This window comes from Dendrobates tinctorius, unplaced genomic scaffold (genome assembly GCF_039654945.1).
Source record: "Dendrobates tinctorius isolate UK_male_01 unplaced genomic scaffold, ASM3965494v1 ptg000013l, whole genome shotgun sequence".
Taxonomy (NCBI): Eukaryota; Metazoa; Chordata; class Amphibia; order Anura; family Dendrobatidae; genus Dendrobates; species Dendrobates tinctorius.
In genome coordinates, this window is record NW_027361681.1 from 3812840 (window position 1) to 3834138 (window position 21299).

General features: G+C 47.6%; 2 protein-coding genes across 7 annotated transcripts in view; one reads left to right on the forward strand and one right to left on the reverse strand.

Annotated features, from left to right (window-relative positions):
- The window catches only part of SLC31A1 (solute carrier family 31 member 1), a 36977-nt gene extending 21667 nt beyond the window's left edge, over positions 1-15310 (reverse strand). The window contains exon 1 of one of the 3 annotated variants that reach the window (XM_073558315.1): positions 15291-15310. The gene's annotated coding sequence lies outside the window, so the exon portion shown is untranslated. Of the gene's footprint in view, positions 1-15101; positions 15260-15290 lie in introns of those variants that run through there. The other 2 variants (XM_073558313.1, XM_073558314.1) reach the window with 2 other exon arrangements.
- A 112-nt stretch (positions 15311-15422) lies between these two features.
- FKBP15 (FKBP prolyl isomerase family member 15) overlaps positions 15423-21299 on the forward strand; it is a 48947-nt gene continuing 43070 nt past the window's right edge. For all 4 annotated transcript variants that reach the window (XM_073558309.1, XM_073558310.1, XM_073558311.1 and 1 more), the window contains exon 1: positions 15423-15607. In XM_073558309.1, coding sequence (XP_073414410.1) covers positions 15558-15607 — 50 coding nt within the window. In that variant the 5' untranslated portion in view covers positions 15423-15557. The remainder of the gene's footprint in view (positions 15608-21299) is intronic.

Here is a 21299-nt window from a genome sequence, read left to right on the forward strand (position 1 = left end):
TTCGTTACTAATCCTATAGTTGTTACAGGATAAATAAAGACACAGAAAGAATAAAGTATTTTAATGAAATAAAACACTACACAGTTTCCTATATTATACAGCTATAATCCATGCAACTCCCTCGATCTCCTGTATAAAAAAAAATAAAAAAAAAATAAAAAAAAATAAACCAACAATATACCATACCTGTTTGTCATTATGTCCTAAGCCATAATCCATAACTGTGGTATATATAATTTACAACAAGGACGGTGCCAAGATGCGACCACCCCGGCTGTAAGCCACTGAAGAATGAGTAGATGCTGCCAGCGCAGCTTCAGTGAATAGCGATGACGTCATTGATGCTGTAACTCCCTCACAGCCTGACCTGCACTGAACTCTTGAGTGTGGGAAGATAACGGCACCGCTATTCACCTCTCCTCATTCACCAGTGTTTTTCAGCCAGGGCGGTTGCATCTTAGCACTATCCAGGATGACAAATGTATATCCCCCAGATATGGATTACGGCGTGGGACACAATGATGTACAGGTATAGTATATTGTTGTTTTTTTATTTTAATTAAAGGAGAACAAGGGCTTCACATGGATTAGGTATGGTTTCAAGTATGGTTTAATTAAGATTAATAAAGGAGTCTGTGTCTTTATTTCAATTAAAGGATTTTTTACTGGGTGTCTGTGTTTTCTTTACAATTTGACTATGGGGTTAGTAATAGGGCCGTTTTATTGACGCCTCTCCATTACTAACCTCAGGGCTTGATGTCACCTGAAAGGTGACATCAACCCCCCAACTATTATCCCATATGCCACCACTACAGGGCAGTGGGAAAAGCAAGGCTATGTGCCAAAACTGGCACATCTAAGAAATGCGCCTTTTCTGCGTTGTCTGAGAGCTGATGTTTTTATCTGGGGAAAGGGGGTGGTGTCAGTATCCATGGCCCCTTCCTAGGCTATTATTATCAGCCCTCAGCTGTCTGCATAGCCATTGCTGGATATTAATTATAGGGGACCTCACGCCATTTTTTTCCATAAAATAATCTTTTAATAATGAAATACATATCCAGGCACACACACTATACTAATTGTATTTGTCACTGATATCTATATATCTACCTATTCTATATGGATTTACTGTATGTAATCCATCTCCCCTATCCTGTCGGCTTGTGCAGTGATTTTACAGAAGCAGGCAAATGAATCACCGGCCATTCTTCCATCTACCTCTGAGATAGATAGACGCGCACTATATATTATAATACAATATATATGTCACTGACATATCTATCTATGTGTATATATCTATTCTAACCTGTCAGTGTGATTTTACTGTAGCCGCACATGAACTGCCGGCTTTTCAAAGGACACCGGTGTGTAAAAATCGGACAGCGCTCACATGGTGCGAGACTGAGTGCTGTGTGATTTTTTTCTCGCAATCCATTGACTTGTATTGGCGAGTCTTGTCCAAGATACGCTGCAAAACGCAGTAAGCTGCGATTTTTTTTCCTCAGTCCGATTTCAGCTGAGAGGTCACCCATTGAATAACATTGGTCCGAGTGCAATCCGAGTTTTCATCGGATTGCACTCGTCCATATTTCTCGCAAATGAGTATGAGCCCTAAGACCAGAAGTTGCTATATCTGCAGAGGGATCTACTCCATATTAGGTCTATGGATGTAGAATGGGAGAACAGTAAAGTCCCCGAAGGAATAATGTGGAGGGGCACATGCACCATGCGGTGCATATCACACTTTCACCACACTGCATCATTAGTATCTGGCACTTTTTCATATGACACCAGACATAAAGCTCCTGTAACACGGTATTATGCAGACACTACAGGTGCTTCTTACAAAATTAGAATATCATCAAAAAGCCGGACTACTTACCAGTAATGCTCTTTTAATGAGTCCACAACAGCACCCACTGGAGAGAGGAATCCGCCCATAGGAACAGGGAACCTACAGAGATAAAAGAGGGCGGTCCGCCTCTCCTACTCAGTTGGATTTCACAGTACCCGGAGGACTGCCAATTATTAGGACATTATATTATTCAATATTTTAATTTATTAATCTAAGAAGGTGTATATACATTAATGTTAACTTCTAGGGAGGGTAGTGAGCGGGTGCTGTCGTGGACTCATTAAAAGAGCATTACCGGTAAGTAATCCGGCTTTTTACCCTTCGCCACGACAGCACCCACTGGAGAGACTTTCAGAGACCTTCACCTGGGAGGGACCACCGTGCTGAGGACCGTTCTACCAAAGGCAAGGTCAGATGAGCATGATAAATCAAGCCTATAGTGGTTATAAAAAGTAGAGGGCGTCGACCAAGTTGCGGCCTTACATATAGACTCGATTGCGACGTCCTCCCTCTCCACCCACGAGGATGCCATAGCAGTGGCGGAATGTGCCCTGTTACACTCCGGAGGATCTTCATTTCTTGCGGATATGCCAGACAGATCGTGTCCCTAATCCACCGAGACAGGGTACCCCTTGTAACTTCATATCCCTTCTTTTGGCCCTGGAAGGAAATAAACAGAGCCCTACTCTTTCTTCAGCTGCTAGACCTCTCGATGTATTGTAATACTGCTTTAACGTCTAGTGTATGGAATTTTTCTTCTTCTGGAGTAGAAGGGTTACTGTGAAATGAAGGGAGGTGGATCTCTTGCGACCTATGAAATTTCCCTGCTACTTTTGGCAGATATGAGGGTCTGGTTTTAATATCAACTGATCCTGGAATGTTAACAGGAACGGAGGTTCTATTGAAAGTGCCTGTATGTCGCTGACCCTTCTGGCTGAAGTTAGTGCCACTAGCAGTACCGTCTTAAGAGATAAGTGTTTAAGGGATATTGAGTCTAACGGTTCAAAGGGGGAGCGTGTTAAGGCATCTAGTACCAGATTCAAGTCCCAGGGAGGCACTCTGGGTATGTGTACTGGTTCGCTCCGTTCACAACCAGAGATGAATCTGGCTATCCATCTATTGTCTGCCACGTTATAACTATAGAAGGCCCCTAAAGCAGACACTTGAACTTTTAGTGTGTTGACGGATAGCCTTAGATCTTTCCCTTTTTGTAGAAATTCTAGAATGGGTGTTATCGGGACTTCTCTAGAGTCGGGAGCTGTGTGGAACTCTAGGAACTTCCTCCATGCCCTGGTATAAATCTTTGTAGTAGCCAATTTTCGACTCTGTAGTAGGGTATTGACTAGTCCCTCCGTGAACCCTCTTGCTCTCAACATTTCCCTTTCAAGTTCCAAGCTGTCAAGTGGAGATTGTCCACTTGAGGATGGAAGAATGGCCCCTGAGGAGCTTGTGGGTTGAGGGGATCACCCAAGGGTCTGTCACTGACATTGCTTGTAGGCACGAAAACCATGGCCTACTGGGCCAAAATGGCGCTATTAAGATTATTCTTACCTTTTCTGCCTTGATCTTCCTGATAACCTGCGGCAGTAGTATGATTGGGGGAAAGGCTTATTGCCAATCTGAACTGCCACGGGGCTTGGAGGGCATCCAGAATTTCCAGACAGTCTGTTATGTTCAGGGAGGCGAACCTTCACCCCTGTCTGTTTTATTTGGAGGCGAAGAGATCTATCTGGGGGAAGACCCCACAGTGACACGATGTGTTTGAATATTTGCCGGCTCAAGCACCATTCCCGTAACGTGTGGCGACTTAGGAAGTCTGCTTCCGAATTTTCTCTTCCTCTTATGTGGAGAGCCGAGAGAGACAAAAATTGCTTTTCGGCTAAGGATAAGATTTTTCTTGCGGAAGACATCAGGCTGTTTGATCGAGTTCCGCCTTGCCTGTTCAGATATGCTACCACTGTGGTGTTGTCTGAAAGGATTCTCACGTGTTCCCCTTGTAGCTGTGGAAAGAAGTGATATAACGCATGACTAACCGCATTCAGCTCTTTTAAAGTTTGAGGAATCTTGTCTCTCGCTTATATCCCACTGGCCTTGGGAGAAGGTCCCTCCCCATATGAGCCCCCATCCTGTAGGGTTGGCATCAGTAGTAACTATACGGGAAGGTGTTATCACCCATGGCACTCCTCCCGATAGATTATTGTCATCTAACCACCATGCTAGGGAAGTTAAGACTGTTTGGGTTAAGGTGATTTTCTTTGTCAAATTCCCTCGGACACAAGCCTCCTCTAGGAGAATCTGGTGTTGCAGATCCCTGGTGTGGAACTGGGCCCACTGAACCGCTGGGATGCAGGAGGTAAGGGACCTTAAGAGGGATACTGCTTCTCTCAAGGACATGCATGGTTTGTCCATTGCTAATGTGATCTTTGTTTTGATCATTGCAATCTTTACCTGTGGCAGCAGACATTTTAAGACATCCATCTTAAATTGTTGATTTTTGACAAATGTATGTAGCTTCTTCAGGTTGATGATTGTCCTGAAAGAGCCATCTGGCTTGGGTGCCAGAAAAAGAGGGGAGTAAAATCCTCTCCCTTCCTGCCCTTTGGGCACATGGACCAATACTTTTTTGTCCAACAAGCTTAGAATTTCAACTTCTAGGGCCTGCTATTGGATTGGTGAGTTGAGAGGTTATAATAACAGAGTTATGGGGGACATGATGGAACTCTATCTTTAGCCCATTTCTAACAATGTCCAGGACCCAAGAACTGGCTGTGATTTTTTCCCATTCTCGGAGGAAAAATTTTAGTATTCCTCCTACTGGAGGGACTAGCCCTTTAGTTTCTGTCTCTACGGGAGGAGGATTCCTTAACTATGACACCTTTGTTCTTGTCCTCCTTTGTGGCCCAACGATTCTGGTTTTCCGTTGGCCTTCCTCTGCCAAATGGCCGTCTCCTAAACGGCCTCCTATAAACTGGGAAAGAGGAGTTAGGGAAGCCCATTTTCCTTTCTTTCGCCTTGGTGAGGATCTCATCTAAGGTTTTCCCGAACAGAAACTCACCCTCTCAAGGGATGGCACAAAGCTTTGCCTTGGATTGGGTATTGCCTCTCCAGCTTTTAAGCCATAGACTATGCCTGGCGTTATTAAGTAAGCCTGCTGTCCTGGCTGCCAAGCGTAACGAGTCAGCAGAAGTGTCATGGATCATGGGAACAGCGGCTCGTAATCTGTCTCTGGAGGCCTTTTGGTCTATTTGCTAGTCTAGTTGATCAATCCAGACCAGCAAAGAATGGGCCGTGCAAGTGCTGGCTATTGACAGCTTAAACGTGCCGGTAGCTGCCTCCCATGCCCTTTTCAGTGAGGCATCGGCCTTACGGTCGAGTGGATCTTTTAGTACGCCTGCGTCCTCTACCGGTAAGGCTGATTGTTTTGAGGTAGAGGCGACCGCAGCGTCCACTTTCGGGACCTTAGACCACGTTACCAACTCCTCATCACTGAAGGGGTACCTTCTCTTTGAGGCCGAGGGGAGATAACCTCTCTGGTCCTGTTTCTCCCATTCTTTCTTAACCAGGGCTTTTATGGTTGGTATAACAGGGAAGGCTCTCCTTTAGTCCTGCAAACATTATTTCTTGTTTGCGGCTCCCTTGTGTCTGTGCATCCCATGGTGTTTCTCATGGACTTAACTAAGTTGTCCATGTTCTCTAAGGCTATGTGCACATGCTGCGGTTTTTGCCGCAGATCCGCTGCGGATCTGCAGCAGTTCTGCAGACAGTGTCCAGTAGCATGTAAATCTATGTGATTTACAATCTGCTGTGCACATGCTGCGGATTTTTAACTACGGAAAAGCTGCGGTTTTGAATCCACAGAAAGAAATGACATGTCACTTTTCTGCGGTTTACCATCTCCTCCATTGTAGAGATGATAAACCGCAGGGGAAACCGCAGGCCAATCCGCAGGTAAAACCACAGGTCATTTTACCTGCGGTTTTACCTGGAGTTCCGCAGATACAAATCCACAGACCAATCCGCAGCATGTGCACATAGCCTAAGGGGAAACACGAACGCCCCTCCATATCTGAGGAGGATGACGATGTGGATGTGTTAGAGCTGTCAGAGATCACAGCCTCGTCCTCATCAGAGTCTGAGCTGGCCACAGTCGGTTTCTTAGTCTTAGTATGTGTACTACTAGACTGGGTTAGGGCCCGTAACTTCTGTGGCTGACGCTGATGTCGCAGTCTCATTAATGCATTTTTTACATAGCCCTTTTTTTTTTTTTTTTTAAGCCTGAGGAGGAGATGTAGCGAAGAGGAGAAGAGGGAGAGAGGAAGAGAGCAAGAGAGAGGTATTTGTCAGCTTGATAGGCAGAGAGTCGTCCACTCACCCAGAGAAGCTGTAGGTACCGGATCAGGAGGCTGAGATGGGGGCTTGTTGGCGTGGCTTCTGTCCGAGGAACCTCTGCCAGAGTGGTCCTTGGATGCCACCATGTCACCTGCCGGGGGATGCGTGCTCTGTCCTGGGGAAGACATGCTTGCACGCTGAACCCTCTGCAGGTTTTTTTTTTTTTTTTTTGTGCTCCACCATTTTGTCGGTACCTCCCCACCCCCTGGGAGCGCCTCCTCAGGGTAGGCACGGCTAATTTGCGCTTGCTCGGCCTGGTATACAGCCGCCGAGCCGCTGAAGATCGTCCTTTTTTTTCTTCTTCTTGCAGCTTCTGCGGGGAGGGGGCGGGGAGCCCTTTTACAAGCTTATGCGCAGTCTCGCGATGCTCCTGAGACCGCGTGTGCGCCTTGCCGCTGGGGATTCTCCGGTGACCCGGAAGTTCCCCCTTACCACTTCCGGCATCGCGCTGCATGTGCGTCCTCCCTCTGGGCGCTGAAGCCATGGGAAAACGGAGGCTGCATCTGTTCCCTCCGGTTCCGCGCTCCCACACGGACCAGGACGGCCATCTCCGGACCCCGGTGGCGTGTGTATATGCAGGAGAACCCCGGGCGGCCTTCCCCGGACCTGTTGTTTCTGCCATCGCTGCTGCGGCTGTTCAGACGAGGAGGGAGCCGGATTACAGCACACTCCCGTCACTTCTTCTGGACCAGAACCCCTGCCGTTCCCACAGAGACTGCACAGGCGGTTCCTTGGCCCAGGTATGTCTGCAGAAGAATCTTCCTACAGGAAACCAACTGAGGAGGAGAGGCGGACCGCCCTCTTATCTTTGTAGGTTTCCTGTTCCTATGGGCGGATCCCTCTCTCCAGTGGGTGCTGTCGTGGCGAAGGGTAAAAAGTTAATTTATTTCAGTTCATCAATACAAAAACGGAGATTAGACCTACCGGTAATGTTATTTCCAGGAGTCCATCCTGACAGCACCATGGGGGGGGGTTGACCTTTCATCCTTACAGGGACAGGAAATACACGAGAGGTTAAAAGGTCCCCTCCCACACCACACTCCAGTGATTTCCCAAGTACCACACCAGTATGGATGCAATTAAAATTTATTGAGATTTAGTACAAGCATATTGACACCAGTACAGATCCTAGGGAGGGAACTACCAGTGCTGTCAGGATGGACTCCTGGAAATAACATTACCGGTAGGTCTAATCTCCGTTTTCCAGGACGTCCTATCCTGACAGCACCATGGGGAATACCAAAGTAGGAATTCGCTTAGGGTGGGACTACTGCTTGTAGCACTCTACGACCGAAGGTCGACTGGCTAGCTGTCAAAGTGTCCAACTTATAGTGTCTACAGAAAGTGTTCGGTGTAGACCAGGTGGCGGCCCTGCATATTTGATCTACTGAGACCCCCGCCCTCTCTGCCCATGATGTCGCTATTGCCCTAGTGGAATGGGCCCTAAGTCCTATCGGTATAGGAAACCCTTCGGCCTCGTACGCCGAGGTGATAATTGTCTTAATCCACCTTGCCAGGGTCTGTGTAGCTGCGCTTTTACCCTTATTTTTACCGCCGTACTGGATAAATAGTTTTGTGTCCTGTCGCCAATCCCGGGTGACTTCTAGGTAGCGGATGACTGCACGTCTAACATCCAGGGAATGGAACAGTTTTTCTTTATCATTCTTTGGGTCTGGACAAAATGAGGGTAGGATTATCTCTTGGTTTAGATTTTGCGGAGATGCTACTTTCGGGAGGAACCTCGGGTCTAGCTTGAGCACTATGTGATCCTCAAAGATCTGAATGTAGGGGTTCTGGACTGAGAGGGCCTGGATCTCCCCTAAGCGCTTGGCTGAGGTGATCGCTACCAGAAATACGTTTTTTTGTGTGAGCTTTGCAATGTCTACCTCTGATATTGGCTCATAAGGGGGTCTACATAGAGAGTTGAGGACTAGATTTAGGTCCCACGGGGGGGACCGTCCTTCTTAATGTGGGTCTTAACCTCTGGGTGGCTTTGGTAAATCGCGCTATCCATGGATGGGAGGATAGGGAGAAATTGAAGAAAGTACTTAAGGCCGCTATCTGGACCTTGAGTGTGCTCGGGGTTAGGCCCTTATCAAATCCTGCCTGTAGGAAATCTAGGATCTGAGGGATATTGGGCCGAGACAGGTCTAAAGGGGCACTACCACTTTCTGAGCAGAACCTCTTCCAGATCTTACGATATATTGCCCGCGTGACAGGTTTACGGCTGGCCTGTAATGTAGAGATCACTTGGTCCGAGAGGCCACTGGACTTCAGGATGTCCCTCTCAGGATCCATGCTGCTAGTTGCAAACTTCCTGGGTTTGGGTGTTGAACTGGGCCCTGGGCAAGTAGGTCCGACGACGTTGGTAGATGGAGCCATTTTCTTGAGGAGGGGAAACCAACTCCGCCGGGGCCAAAAGGGTACGATTAGCATCACCCGAGCTCCCTCCTCCTGGATCTTTCTGAGAACCCTTGGTATTATGGCGATAGGGGGGAACCCGTATAGTAGTCCCCCTCTCCAGCTCTGGTTCAGGGCGTCGATCTCTTCCGGATGGTCCGCCGGATTGAGGGAGTAGAACCTCTCCAGCTTGGCGTTTCTTCTTGTCGCAAAGAAGTCCAGTTGGGGTGTCCCCCAGCGATGGCACAAGTCCATGAAGATCTCTTCTTTTAGCTCCCACTCGGTGGCCCGGACTTCTTGCCTGCTTAAGTAGTCGGCTATATTGTTTTGGGAGCCTTCCAGGTGTATTGCTGACAAGGAGCGAGTGTTGTTTTCTGCCCAGGTGAGGATGCGAGCCGCTAGGTCCTGAAGCTTCCCGTGCCTTGGCCCCCCTTGGTGGCGTAGGAAGGCCACTGTGGTCACGTTGTCCGACATGATCTTTATATGCTGGTTCTGTAGGCATGACTTGTTTCTCTTCAGCGTTTCCCAAACTGCTCGTAGTTCTCGGTAGTTTGAGGACTGTAAGCTGATGTTCTTGGGCCATGTTCCTTGCAGGTATCTTCCCTCTAGGTGAGCTCCCCATCCTTCTCTGCTGGCATCCGTGGTGATGGTCACACAAGGAGACAGGATCCAAGGAACCCCCTGGCTGATATTTCTGTGGTTGGTCCACCACTTCAGGGATGATCTTAAAGCTGGAGACGGCCGGAACTTCTTGTCCAGTGAGGACTGTCGTCTGTCCCATCTTGACAGGATCTCTCTCTGCAGGATTCTTGTGTGGGCCTGGCTCCACATAACGCAGGGTATGCATGCGGTTAGGGTGCCCAGAATCTTCATCGCGGTCCTTATCGAAACCTGGAGCTGACCGAGCTGACGAACCTTGTCCATGATGGGCCTTTTCTTCTCTTTGGGTAAGAGTGAGATTCTTCTTCTGGAGTCCAACATGACCCCCAGGAATTTTTTCTGAGAACTGGGCCGAAGATCTGACTTTTCTCTATTCAGGATCCAACCTAGGCTCTCGAGCCTGGAAATTACTGGAATGAGTTGTTCCTTCAACTCCTCCACTGTACGGGATACCACTAAAAAGTCGTCTAAGTAAGGCACGATGATTATGTCCTTCTGTCTTAAATTTGCCACGACTTTGGCGACCAGTTTCGTAAAAACTCGAGGTGCTGACGCCAAGCCGAACGGAAGGGCCTGGAACTGAAAGTGGTAGTATCTGCCGCCTTTCTTTAGGGCGAAACGTAGGAACCTCTGAGATTGAGGATGGATGGGCACGTGATAATACGCACTTTTTAAGTCTATAGTGCACATGGAAGCATTCTGGTCTATCAGCGGGATGGCGGTTTTCAGGGATTCCATCCGGAATCTCTTGTACCGAACCCATTGATTTAATGGTTTTAAATTTATGATGGTTCGGCTTTCTCCCGACGGTTTTGTTATCGTGAAGAGAGTTGAATAGTGCCCCTGACCTCTCTCCGCTTCTGGGACGGGAACCACTACCTCGGTCTTTAATAGATTCCCTATGTTGGCCCATATAGGATCTATCAGGGCTCTGGAACGGGGTTCTGTGACCACGAATCGTGCAGGGGGGGGGGGGGGTTTGTAAACTCGAGGGAATAACCCTGGGAGATTGTATTGAGGACCCATGGGTTTTGGGAGATGAGTCGCCAAGCCTCCGCAAAGTGTCTGAGACGCCCCCCTACCGGTATGGCGTCAGTCTTCTGCTTCTGGAACTTTGCCCGGAACGAGACGGGGGAGCCCTACTGTTCCCCCCCTTCGAATATTCCCAGCGAGGAGATCTCCCCTTCCCTCTATATTCCTGCCTTTGGCAAGGATGGAATCTCTGAAAGGAAGACTGCTTTCTAGGTTTCTCCTCTGGAAACCCTTTTTTGTCGTCAGAGGCACTCTCTAGAATCTTATCTAAAGCCGGCCCAAATACTTCCCCCCCCCCCCCCCCGAGAAGGGTATGGAGCATAATTTATTCTTAGATTGGTAGTCCCCCGACCAGGTTTTCATCCATATGGCTCGATGGGCCGCGTTGGATAAAGAGTTATTCCTGGCCGCAAATCTTACAGATTCCGCCAAAGCATTAGCCAGAAAACCAGTTGCGATCTTTAACAGGGGAATTCTCTCAAAGATATTGCCCCTAGGGGCTTTTTCCTTTAATTGTTGTTCCATCTGGTCGATCCATAGATACATGGACCTAGCGACTGAAGTGGCGACTATGTTTGCTTTCATCACCGCCGCTGAAGCCTCCCAAGCCCTCTTCAAGAGCACGTCGGCCTTTTTGTCCATGGGTTCTTTGAGACTGGAAGAGTCCTCAAAGGGAATTGAAGTCTTCCTTGACACTTTAGCCACCTGGGAATCGATTTTAGGCACCTCATTCCAAGTGTTGATGTCTTCCGGGTTAAATGGAAGTCGCAGTTTAAAGTCTCGCGGCACAATCAGTCTTTTCTCGGCGTCCTCCCATTCTTCCAGGATCATCGCCCGGATATGGTCATTGACTGGGAAGACCTGACGGACCTTGGCTCTTAGCCCCCCGAACATCACGTCCTGGATGGATTGCTCCTTCGGGGCTTCCTCGATCTGCATCGTACTCCTCACTGCCCTGAGGAGCTCGTCCGTATTCTCTGATGTGAAGAGGTACTTTTTCCCCGTCTCCAGGGGTTCAGAGATGATCTCGCCTTCTTCCTCCGAGTCCGTACCCCGTATCTCCTCCTCTGAAGACTGGTCGGACTCCCATCTTGGTCTTTTGGATTGGGACCGGTCGGCCGACTGCGTGGGTAGCCATGCAGAGACGGAGGCCTGGACCTCCTCTCTGACCACTGTGCGCATCTCCGTGAGGAACGTGGCCTGCTCTCCTCTGATGATCCGCAGGGTACAGTCCTCGCATAGGGGTTTCTTCCATGTGCTCGGCAGCTTGCTGGCACAGATGGGGCATTTGGGCTTGTTTGATCCCCTAGATGCTGCTGCCACCGGGGTCGGCGCCGACTTGTCCTAACAAAGAACAGGAGACCGTTTTACTAACAGCTCCTGTCTTTGAACTCACAGCCCACCCTGCCTCCTACTCACGGACGCTGGGTCTGGCTCGCTCCTGCGTCCGTGTTCTCCGTCCATGATGTCCGCTGAAGGTGACCAGTCTGTACCGCTCTGTACCGCTGCCCCCGCTCTTATCCTACCTTATCTTGCGCTGGAAACGCTTCTCCCGTCCATGACGCTTCCTTCTGACGATGCAGGCCCAAACCGGAAGTCGTCATACCCGGCGACCGGAAGTGACGCGGCCGCCGGCTCTCGCGGGAGTCGCGCCGGGGGGAGCGCTACATCGTCCCGGAGCGACGCTCCACGGGACCGCAGGCGGGAAACCCCCCTTAGGGGGGTGCCGCGCGCACCGTCTGACCGGAGGAGTTGGCGGTTGGGACCCCGAACCTCCTGGCCCCGGTAAGTTCTGCTGCTCTCCTGCCGCCGCTGCAGCACTCTTGTGCCTGTCCTTACAGGGACAGGAAAAACACTGGAGTGTGGTGTGGGAGGGGACCTTTTAACCTCTCGTGTATTTCCTGTCCCTGTAAGGATGAAAGGTCAACCCCCCCCATGGTGCTGTCAGGATAGGATGTCCTGGAAAAGTGAATCTCATTATATAGAGTCATTACAAACAGAGTGATCTATTTCAAGTGTTTATTTCTGTTAATGTTGATGATTATGGCTTACAGCCAATGAAAACTCAAAAGTCATTATCTCAGTAAATTAGAATAAGCAAAAAAAAAACAAAAAAACTGTAAAGGCTTCCTATGGGTTTAAAAAGATCCCTTATTCTGTTTCAGTTGGCTCCACAATCATGGGGAAGACTGCTGACTTGACAGATGTCCAGAAGGCAGTCATTGACACACTCCACAAGGAGGGTAAGCCACAAAAGGTCATTGCTAAAGAAGCTGGCTGTTCACACAGTGCTGTATCCAAGCATATTATTGGAAAGTTGAGTGGAAGGAAAAAGTATGGTAGAAAAAGATGCACAAGCAACCGGGATAACCGCAGCCTTCAAAGGATTGTTAAGAAAAGGCCATTCAAAAGTTTGGTTGAGATTCACAAGGAGTGGTCTGCTGCTGGAGTCATAGCTTCAAGATACACCACACAGACGTATCCAGGGCATGGGCTACAAGTGTCAGATTCCTTGTGTCAAGCTGCTCATGACAATATACAGATTTGTCTTACCTGGGCCAAGGAGAAAAAGAACTTGACTGTTATCAGTGGTCCAAGGTATTGTTTTCAGATGAAAGTAAATTTTGCATTTCATTTGTATGCAAATTGCCTCTTCAGAGAAAAAGAGGACTTGAACTCTATAGCTCCACCAGTTGGTAGTAGCGATCCTACAAGTCACAATCAACCCTTTAACGAGTCTTGTAATATGACTTAGGATAAAAGCCAAATCAGAATCTCATTTCATTTGGAAATCAAGGTCCCAGAGTCTGGAGGAAGAGTGGAGAGGACACAATCCAAGCTGCTTGAGCTCTAGTGTGAAGTTTCCACAATCAGTAATGGTTTGGGGAGCCATGTCATATGCTGGTGTAGGTCCACTGTGTTTTATCAAGACCAAAGTCAGCACAGCCATCTACCAGGAAATTTTAGAGCACTTCATGCTTCCCTCTGCCGACAAGCTTTATGGAGATGGAAATGTCATTCTCCAGCAGGACTTGACACCTCTCCACACTGCCAAAAGTACCAATATCTGGTTTACAAACAACAGTATCACTGTGCTTGATTGGCCAGCAAACACGCCTGACCTTAACCCCATAGATTCTCTATGGGGTATTGTCAAGAAGAAGATGAGAGACACCAGACCCAACAATGCAGACGAGCTAAAGGCTGCTATCAAAGCAACCTGGGCTTCCATAACCCCTCAGCAGTGCCACAGGCTGATCGCCTCCATGCCACGCCGCATTGATGTAGTAATTGATGGAAAAGAAGCCCCGACCAAGTATTGAGTGCAGTTACTGAACATATATTTCAGTAGGCCAACATTTCGGATTTTAAAATCATTTTTCAAGCTGGTGTCAAAGTATTCTAATTTACTGAGATAATGACTTCTGGGTTTTCATTGGCTGTAAGCCATAATCATCAACATTACCAGAAATAAACACGTGAAATAGATCACTCTGTGTGTAATGACTCTATATAATATACGAGTTTCACTTTTTGTATTGAAGAACTGAAATAAATTAACTTTTTGATGATATTCTAATTTTGTGAGAAGCACCTATATATGACAACATTTTACTACTAATGGCACTGTTATGTTTTATATGACACTAGAGTGTGACTAGTTAACACAGCGCCCATGTGGAATTATTTTTACTACTATAGGCACTGTTTCCTATGTAACATTAGATATATTGGCATTGTATTGCAGCACTACATTGGCACCATGTGGCACTATTACTACTGCTGCTAATGCAGCAGCACTCGTGTCGCACCACATCGCACCCCCATATTGTACGCGGTCAGATGTAATTACAAGGAGCTAATACCATGTAACAAGTTAGCAGCGATATCAGGATCAGATGACCCAGCGCTGGCACGCAGCCAATATGTCACAGAGAACCAGCTTGTGCCAAAACCTCCTGGACTGCACCCGCCTCGGATTTTCAAAAGCGTTCCCTTTAATTTTCTCCCAGTGGTGGGGTGATTCCCACAATTTTAGCAGAAATGCTAATTACAAGACTCACAACAAGAAAGCCAGTGAGATCAGAAGGCAAATGAAGCCGCTGTCAACCAGTGACTCCACCCCAAGGACTCCTGACCCTCATGACTTTAGAGGGATACTTTACACCCATCAGTCTGTCTCTGCCGGCGTAGAAAGCTAAGTGCAAGGCAACAAGTCCAGTGATGCGACATGTTTAGAGGAATGTGCCTTTAATAAAGGGGGATCCTTGTGGGATGAGGAGGCCAGAGGTAAATATTATATTATAGGGTCCTATATATCCACCCACATGATCAGCCTGAATTTTTGGGAAGTCCCACATGCACTGGTAACTCTGACACAAGCATCAGACTGATGGGCGGTGAACTTTGAGACTAACAACACCCAGCAGAAATCAGAAGTCACAAAAGTACTCTGCCATTGAGGGTCCCCCAAAGATGTTACCATGACAACTGCACTGGCAGAAATAGGGGGAGACCCCACTAAACCATGACATAATACCACACAGGGAGCCAGGACAGGGACACACAGCACAGCTGCCCCAGTCTTGGTCCATGACCCCAATATGTGCTCTACAGTCTACAACCACAGGAGGCAGAGCCTCTCACCGACCACGTAGGAGGGTGACAGTGACCCCTACTAAGGTGAACTCTGTCTGCACACGTAACTTTCCACAACTCTCACAGTCTAGCTCCCAGCACAATGCCAGGGCTTCTGCCTCCTCACCAGGCTGCCACCGCCGCTGTCTGACCGCTGTCTCCTCCGAGCTCCACAGCCAATGTCCAGGGCACTGAGCAGCCGACTCCGGGAGAGCCACCGACAAGACCCCGCCCACTGACGTAATCGCAGGGTGGCGCGTGACAAGAATCAGTCAATGAACCCTCAGAGCAAGCCGCGCCCTCTCCTGCCAATCACCTTCTACAAACCGCGGCAGCTGCACTCTGATTGGCTAACCACAGCGAGGCGTGAAGCACCACTCCTGCGTTCCATCGAAAGCTGTAGACGCCACGTGATCCTTTTTGACGTTAATTCCCGATGCTTGCTTTACAGCAGCTGTAAAATGAGATCTGAGTGGGAGTCTAGGGGTCAGCTGACTACCCCGTGACTGTCAGGCAGCCCGGAAGAGGCAGCTGGCTGGTGGTGGTGGTTGGTGCTCCGGTTCTACACTGCTCTGTTGCTGTCATGTTTGGGCCAGACGAGGAGGATACTGACTTTTTGTCTCCTACTGGAGGGTAAGTGGCCTCTGATACCCGGGGGCCCCTCCACTCACTGTCATAGATGCTGGCTTGACATAAAGTGTAAAAAACTCCAACAATTACTGCAACTTATAGACACTCAGAGCCTGTGTGGAGCTATAAGCCCCAGCATGCAGTGTTCCTTGGAATTCTGAGCCTTGTAGTTCCTCACTACTTGATTTTCATTGTAATAATAAGTTTTATTTCTATAGCGTGAACATATTCTGCAGCACTTTACAGTTTAACAGTTTCAAACACAACAGTCATCCAATCAATACCGACTTTTATTCCCCATTGACTTGCATTGGGGTCGGGTTTCGGACGAAACTCCGACTTTTTTTGCCCTAGTCAGACCAGTTTCATCCTACTCAAATTTTATTTGTCGGGTTTCACGAAATCCGATCCGACCAAAGTCGCTCAACTCTAGTCATAACAACTTTCTTTAACAATACAGTAATTAAAGCAAAATAAGACAACCCTGCTCGTGAGAGCTTACAATCTACAATGAGATGGGAGAGATACAAAGTACAGGTGTGTATTTACAATGGTGTATTTACAATGATGGGGTAGCCATCTTGAGGGAGTGGGGGATAGATGAAGATAGTGAATGGGCTACACATGCACACTTACACATAGAATGACTTTGATTAGGGAACGTGATAGGCCGCTCTGAACAAATGTGTTTTGAGGGAGCGCCTGAAACTATGCACATTGTGGATAGTCCTAATTTCTTGGGGTAGAGCATTCCAGAGGATAGGAGCAGCACGGGAGAAGTCTTGGAGTCGGGAGTGGGAGGTACGGATTAGTGCAGAGGTTAGTCGAAAGTCGTTTGCAGAGCGCAGTAATCAGCTAGGCCGATAGACAGAAATGTGGGAGGAGATGTAAGGGGGTGCTGCACTGTGGAGAGCTTTGTGGATGAGAACAAGTACTTTGAATTGGATCCTATAATGAATGGGCAGCTAGTGTAAAGACTGGCGAAGAGCGGACACGTCCGAGTACCGATTAGCCAGATGGACGACCCTGGCTGCTGCATTAAGTATGGACTGGAGAGGGGATAGTCGAGTAACGGGGAGGCCGATTAATAGATCATTGCAGTAGTCCAGGCGGGAGTGGAGCAAGGCGACAGTCAGGGTTTTTGTTGTTTCCATGGGGAGAAAAGGGCAGATTCTAGAGATGTTCTTTAGATGTAAGCGGCAAGAGCGGGCAAGAGATTGTATATGGGATGTGAAGGAGAGATTGGTGTCAAACATAACACCCAGACAGCGCACCTGCTTGCCGGGGTGTTATTATGGTGCCACACACGGAGAGGGAAATGTCAGATTTAGGGAGGTTAGTAGATGGCGGGAGCAGAAGAAGTTCAGTTTTGGAGAGGTTGAGTTTCAGAGAGCGGACATGATGTCGGATACTGCGGACAGTCACTGGTGTTCTGTAGTACAGTGGGGGTAAGGTTGGGGGATGACGTGTATAGTTGTGTGTCATCAGCATAAAGATGGTACTGAAAGCCAAATCTGCTGATGGTCTGCCAATTGGGGCCGTTTAGAGAGAGAAAAGAAGGGGGCTAAGGACTGAGCCCTGAGGTACCCCAACAGTGAGAGGAAGAGGAGATGAAGTGGAGCCAGAGAACAAAACAATGAAGGAGCTGTCAGAAAGGTAGGAAGAGAACCAGGAGAGAGCAGTGTCCTTAAAGCCTAGTGACTGGAGCCTAGAGAGTAGGAGACGGTGGTCAACAGTGTCGAAAGGTCAAGAATAATGAGCAGAGAGTGGTCACCGTTACGTTTTGCTGTCAGAAGGTCATTGGTCACTTTGATGAGTGCAGTTTCAGTCGAATGTAGGGGGCGGAAGCCGGACTGTGAAGGGTCTAGGAGGGAGTGAGTGGAGAGGTAACGGGTAAGGCGGGAGTAAACTAGGCGCTGCAAGAGTTTAGAGATGAAAGGGAGATTGGAGACTGGTCTGTAGTTGTGTGTGCAGGATGGGTCGAGAGCGGGTTTCTTTAGTAATGGAGTAATGTTAGTGTTTGAAGGAGGATGGGAAAATGCCCGAGGAGAGGGAGAGATTAAAGATTGTAGTTAGGTGAGCTGTGACGACTGGAAGAGATGTGAGAGAATGGGTTCAGTAGTGAATGTAGTCGCACGAGAAGAAGAGAGAAGCCTGGAGAGTGAGCCACGGGAAATGCAGGGAGGGATGGGAGTCACAGCAATTGGTGGCTGGGAGCAGATTTCCTGACAGATATTATCTATTTTCTCTATAAAGTGGGAGGCCAGGTCATCAGCACAAATGTTTGTGATAGGGGCATGTGCTTTTGGCTGAGGAGGGAGTGAAAGGTGTCAAAGTTTCTTGGGGTTGTTGGCTGCTGAGGAGATCAGGGTGGTGAAGGGCAGCGTTAAAGGTTCTTAACATAAATTTGAAGTGGATGAAGTCTTCTGGTATGCGAGTTTTCCTCCATTGGTGTTCAGCACTCCTAGAGCATTCCTGGAGAAGTTGCGATGTGAGCCAGGGCTGTTTTACTCTGTGTTTGGAAGTTCTGAGTGTGAGGGGAGCTACTTCTTTCAAGGGTGCTTCTGAGAGTGTCGTTGTAGTGATGAACAGCTAGATGAGGACAGGAAAAAGAGGAGATTGGGGACAGTGATGAGTGTAGGGAGTCTGGGAGTGTCTGACGGTTAATGGTTTGTAGATTTCTGAATGTTTGGAAGGTAGTGCTGGGCTGGGCGAGGATTTGTGAGCGTGAAGGAGAGAATGTTGTGGTCAGAGGGGAACCGGTGAGTTATTTAGGTAGGAGATTGAATAGAGTAATGTGGAAGCAGTCAGCAATGAATGGAGTGGAGTTCGTCAGCTCAGCGCTTCATTTACCCTCGTCCTTAAAAGTCTCACAAGTTTCTAATATACTTTTTGCATCAATCCTGCCCCCTGTAATGAAGCCGTGTGTTTTTACTTCTAAAGTCCGAATCTTTTTACTTTCAACTCTTTCTGTTACTACTACTGTCAGTAATCTGATAGCTGCAGTGCTGGGAGTTGTAGTTCTCCATCAATTGTGCATTACAGTATCGACAACCTTATGTTAGAACCCCCTTTAACGAGTTGTAATCTCTTGATCAATTTGACTTTGGATGTGGAGAGAGGTAACCAAGGTAAGGGAAGAAGGACTTATGCTTTGCCGTCCTGCTCTGTATGACGGATTGATTCATCCTGGTGGTAAAAGCTTCCCTATAAATAACAACCGAAGTTACTATTGGCATTACAAGGAAGCGATTATAACCCCATATTGATGCCCTGCCAGCCAATGACAGAACACAGAGGTCCCATTCACTTGCTTCAGGCTCCACTAATGATCACTGGGAAATCGCATAAATAGCAGTTCCCTCATACAGTACGAAGATGTATAAGTGTAATCCAGGCAGCGTGACATGGTCTGATAAAAGCAAGTTAAATAGATTGCATTGCCCTATCCTACAGTCGCCTGTCCCCAGCAATGGCTGATAACAGGGAGTAATAGATTGTAGGGCACATGAGTACAGTCATTTTCCTCCAATAATGGCTAATAAAAGGGAGTAATAGATTGCAGTCACATTTCCTACAGTCTCCTCTCCCCAGTAATGGCTGATAACAGGGAGTAATAGATTGTAGTCACTTGTCCTACAGTCTCCTCTCCCCAGTAATGGCTGATAACAGGGAGTAATAGATTGCAGTCACCTGTCCTACAGTCTCCTCTCCCCAGTAATGGCTGATAACAGGGAGTAATAGATTGTACTCACCTGTCCTACAGTCTCCTCTCCCCAGTAATGGCTGATGACAGGGAGTAATAGATTGTACTCACCTGTCCTACAGTCTCCTCTCCCCAGTAATGGCTGATAACAGGGAGTAATAGATTGTACTCACCTGTCCTACAGTCTCCTCTCCCCAGTAATGGCTGATGACAGGGAGTAATAGATTGTACTCACCTGTCCTACAGTCTCCTCTCCCCAGTAATGGCTGATAACAGGGAGTAATAGATTGCAGTCACCTGTCCTACAGTCTCCTCTTCCCAGTAATGGCTGATAACAGGGAGTAATAGATTGTAGGTCTTTTTTATTATTATAAAATCCTTCACGACGTTACAAAATAAAACACAACAGAACAAACATAGAACAAAAACTCAAATCAGAAACAATATGACAAAATCAGACACAAACAAATAAACCAGAAATGGAAATAAGGGAAATTCTCGACCTACAAAACGGGAAAAGAAAATTAAATTAAAGAAACAAGAAATTAAAAAACTAAAGAACAAAATTACAATAATTACACCAGCACCCCCTTAAAATAATAAATAAAATCATGTAAAACCCCCGACCCAGCTCCATTCACACTATTATATACAACCCTGAACTACATTTACACCGTCCTATATACATTACTATATACACTATATACAATATAAACATATGACACCAGTCCGAATATTGTACAAGACACCAGAACACACCTAATACCCTCTGGTCTCACTGCCTTACCTCACAGCCTCCCCCTTACACCGCCACATTCACACTTACGACAAACCTAATTACAAACATAGTATACAAAATTAACAAAATTTATATATATTTTTTCCCTTTTATTATTTTTTTTTTTATTTTTTTTTTTTCCTTTTTTTGGGATTTTTTTATTTTTTTTTAACACTATATATAAAACACACATCTACTCTAACTATCCCACCACCTCTGATCCAGCTCTGGCCACAAAGTTCAGGATTTCTCCGAGCTAGGGTCAGGCCCCAAAGTTTTTCCCCAGGCAGGGCCTGGACCAGGCCAGATCAGTCTCTTATCACCGCTGTTGAAACCCCCCATCCCCCCAATCCCCCCACCCAACCTAACTAAGACCCTCTATTATACACAATATATACATTACGCTATATACAATATATACATAAACCAACGTTACAGAACATAACCTACGTACTCACCACTTAAGGCTCAAGTTCGATGCTTGCAAACCTTCTATTCAGGAGACTGAAATTCAAAACAAAACTCTAGAGTGAAAAGGCATCAGCCCACCACCAGGATATAGGAGTACTAACGGACTAAGGCACCCCGAAGGAGAAACCCCTCCAGAGATGGGCCGCCCTCCGGGCACCCAGTCTTTCATACTCCAGAGAACGGACCTTCACCAGGGCACCTAGGATGCTGCTATAATCTTCGTCTACACGGAGGATTTTACTCTGCGTCGAAACTAAAACTCGTGCGTTCCACGTGAAGTACCTGACCACTGCGCTGACTATAAATAAAGTGACTCTGTCCCTTCTCCCGAGGTCTCCGAACGCTCCATAGGCCCACTCGGCATAGGACAGAGTAGCCAGCCGCGGCCAACCAATGGAAGCTCCCACCCTGTTGTACACCTCTGTATTAAAGGGACAATGAAGCAGGAAGTGCTCCATGCTTTCCAGCATGTTGGCACAAGCCTCACGGGGGCAATTCCTGTCCTCGGAGCTCCTGTACTTCAGATTGTCCCTCACATACAACTTACCTTGGAATCAGCGCCAAGTCAAGTCCCAGTACTTCTTGGGGATCCTATTAGAATTTAACAAACTCAACCCAACCTCTAGATCCCGACTTGGGCAGTCCTTGAGGACCAATGGACTCTGAAAATGCGAAAGCAAGACCCGCATGTCGAGGAGTAGACCCGAGTCCAGAGAGGCTCTGGCAAGACACAGACGCTG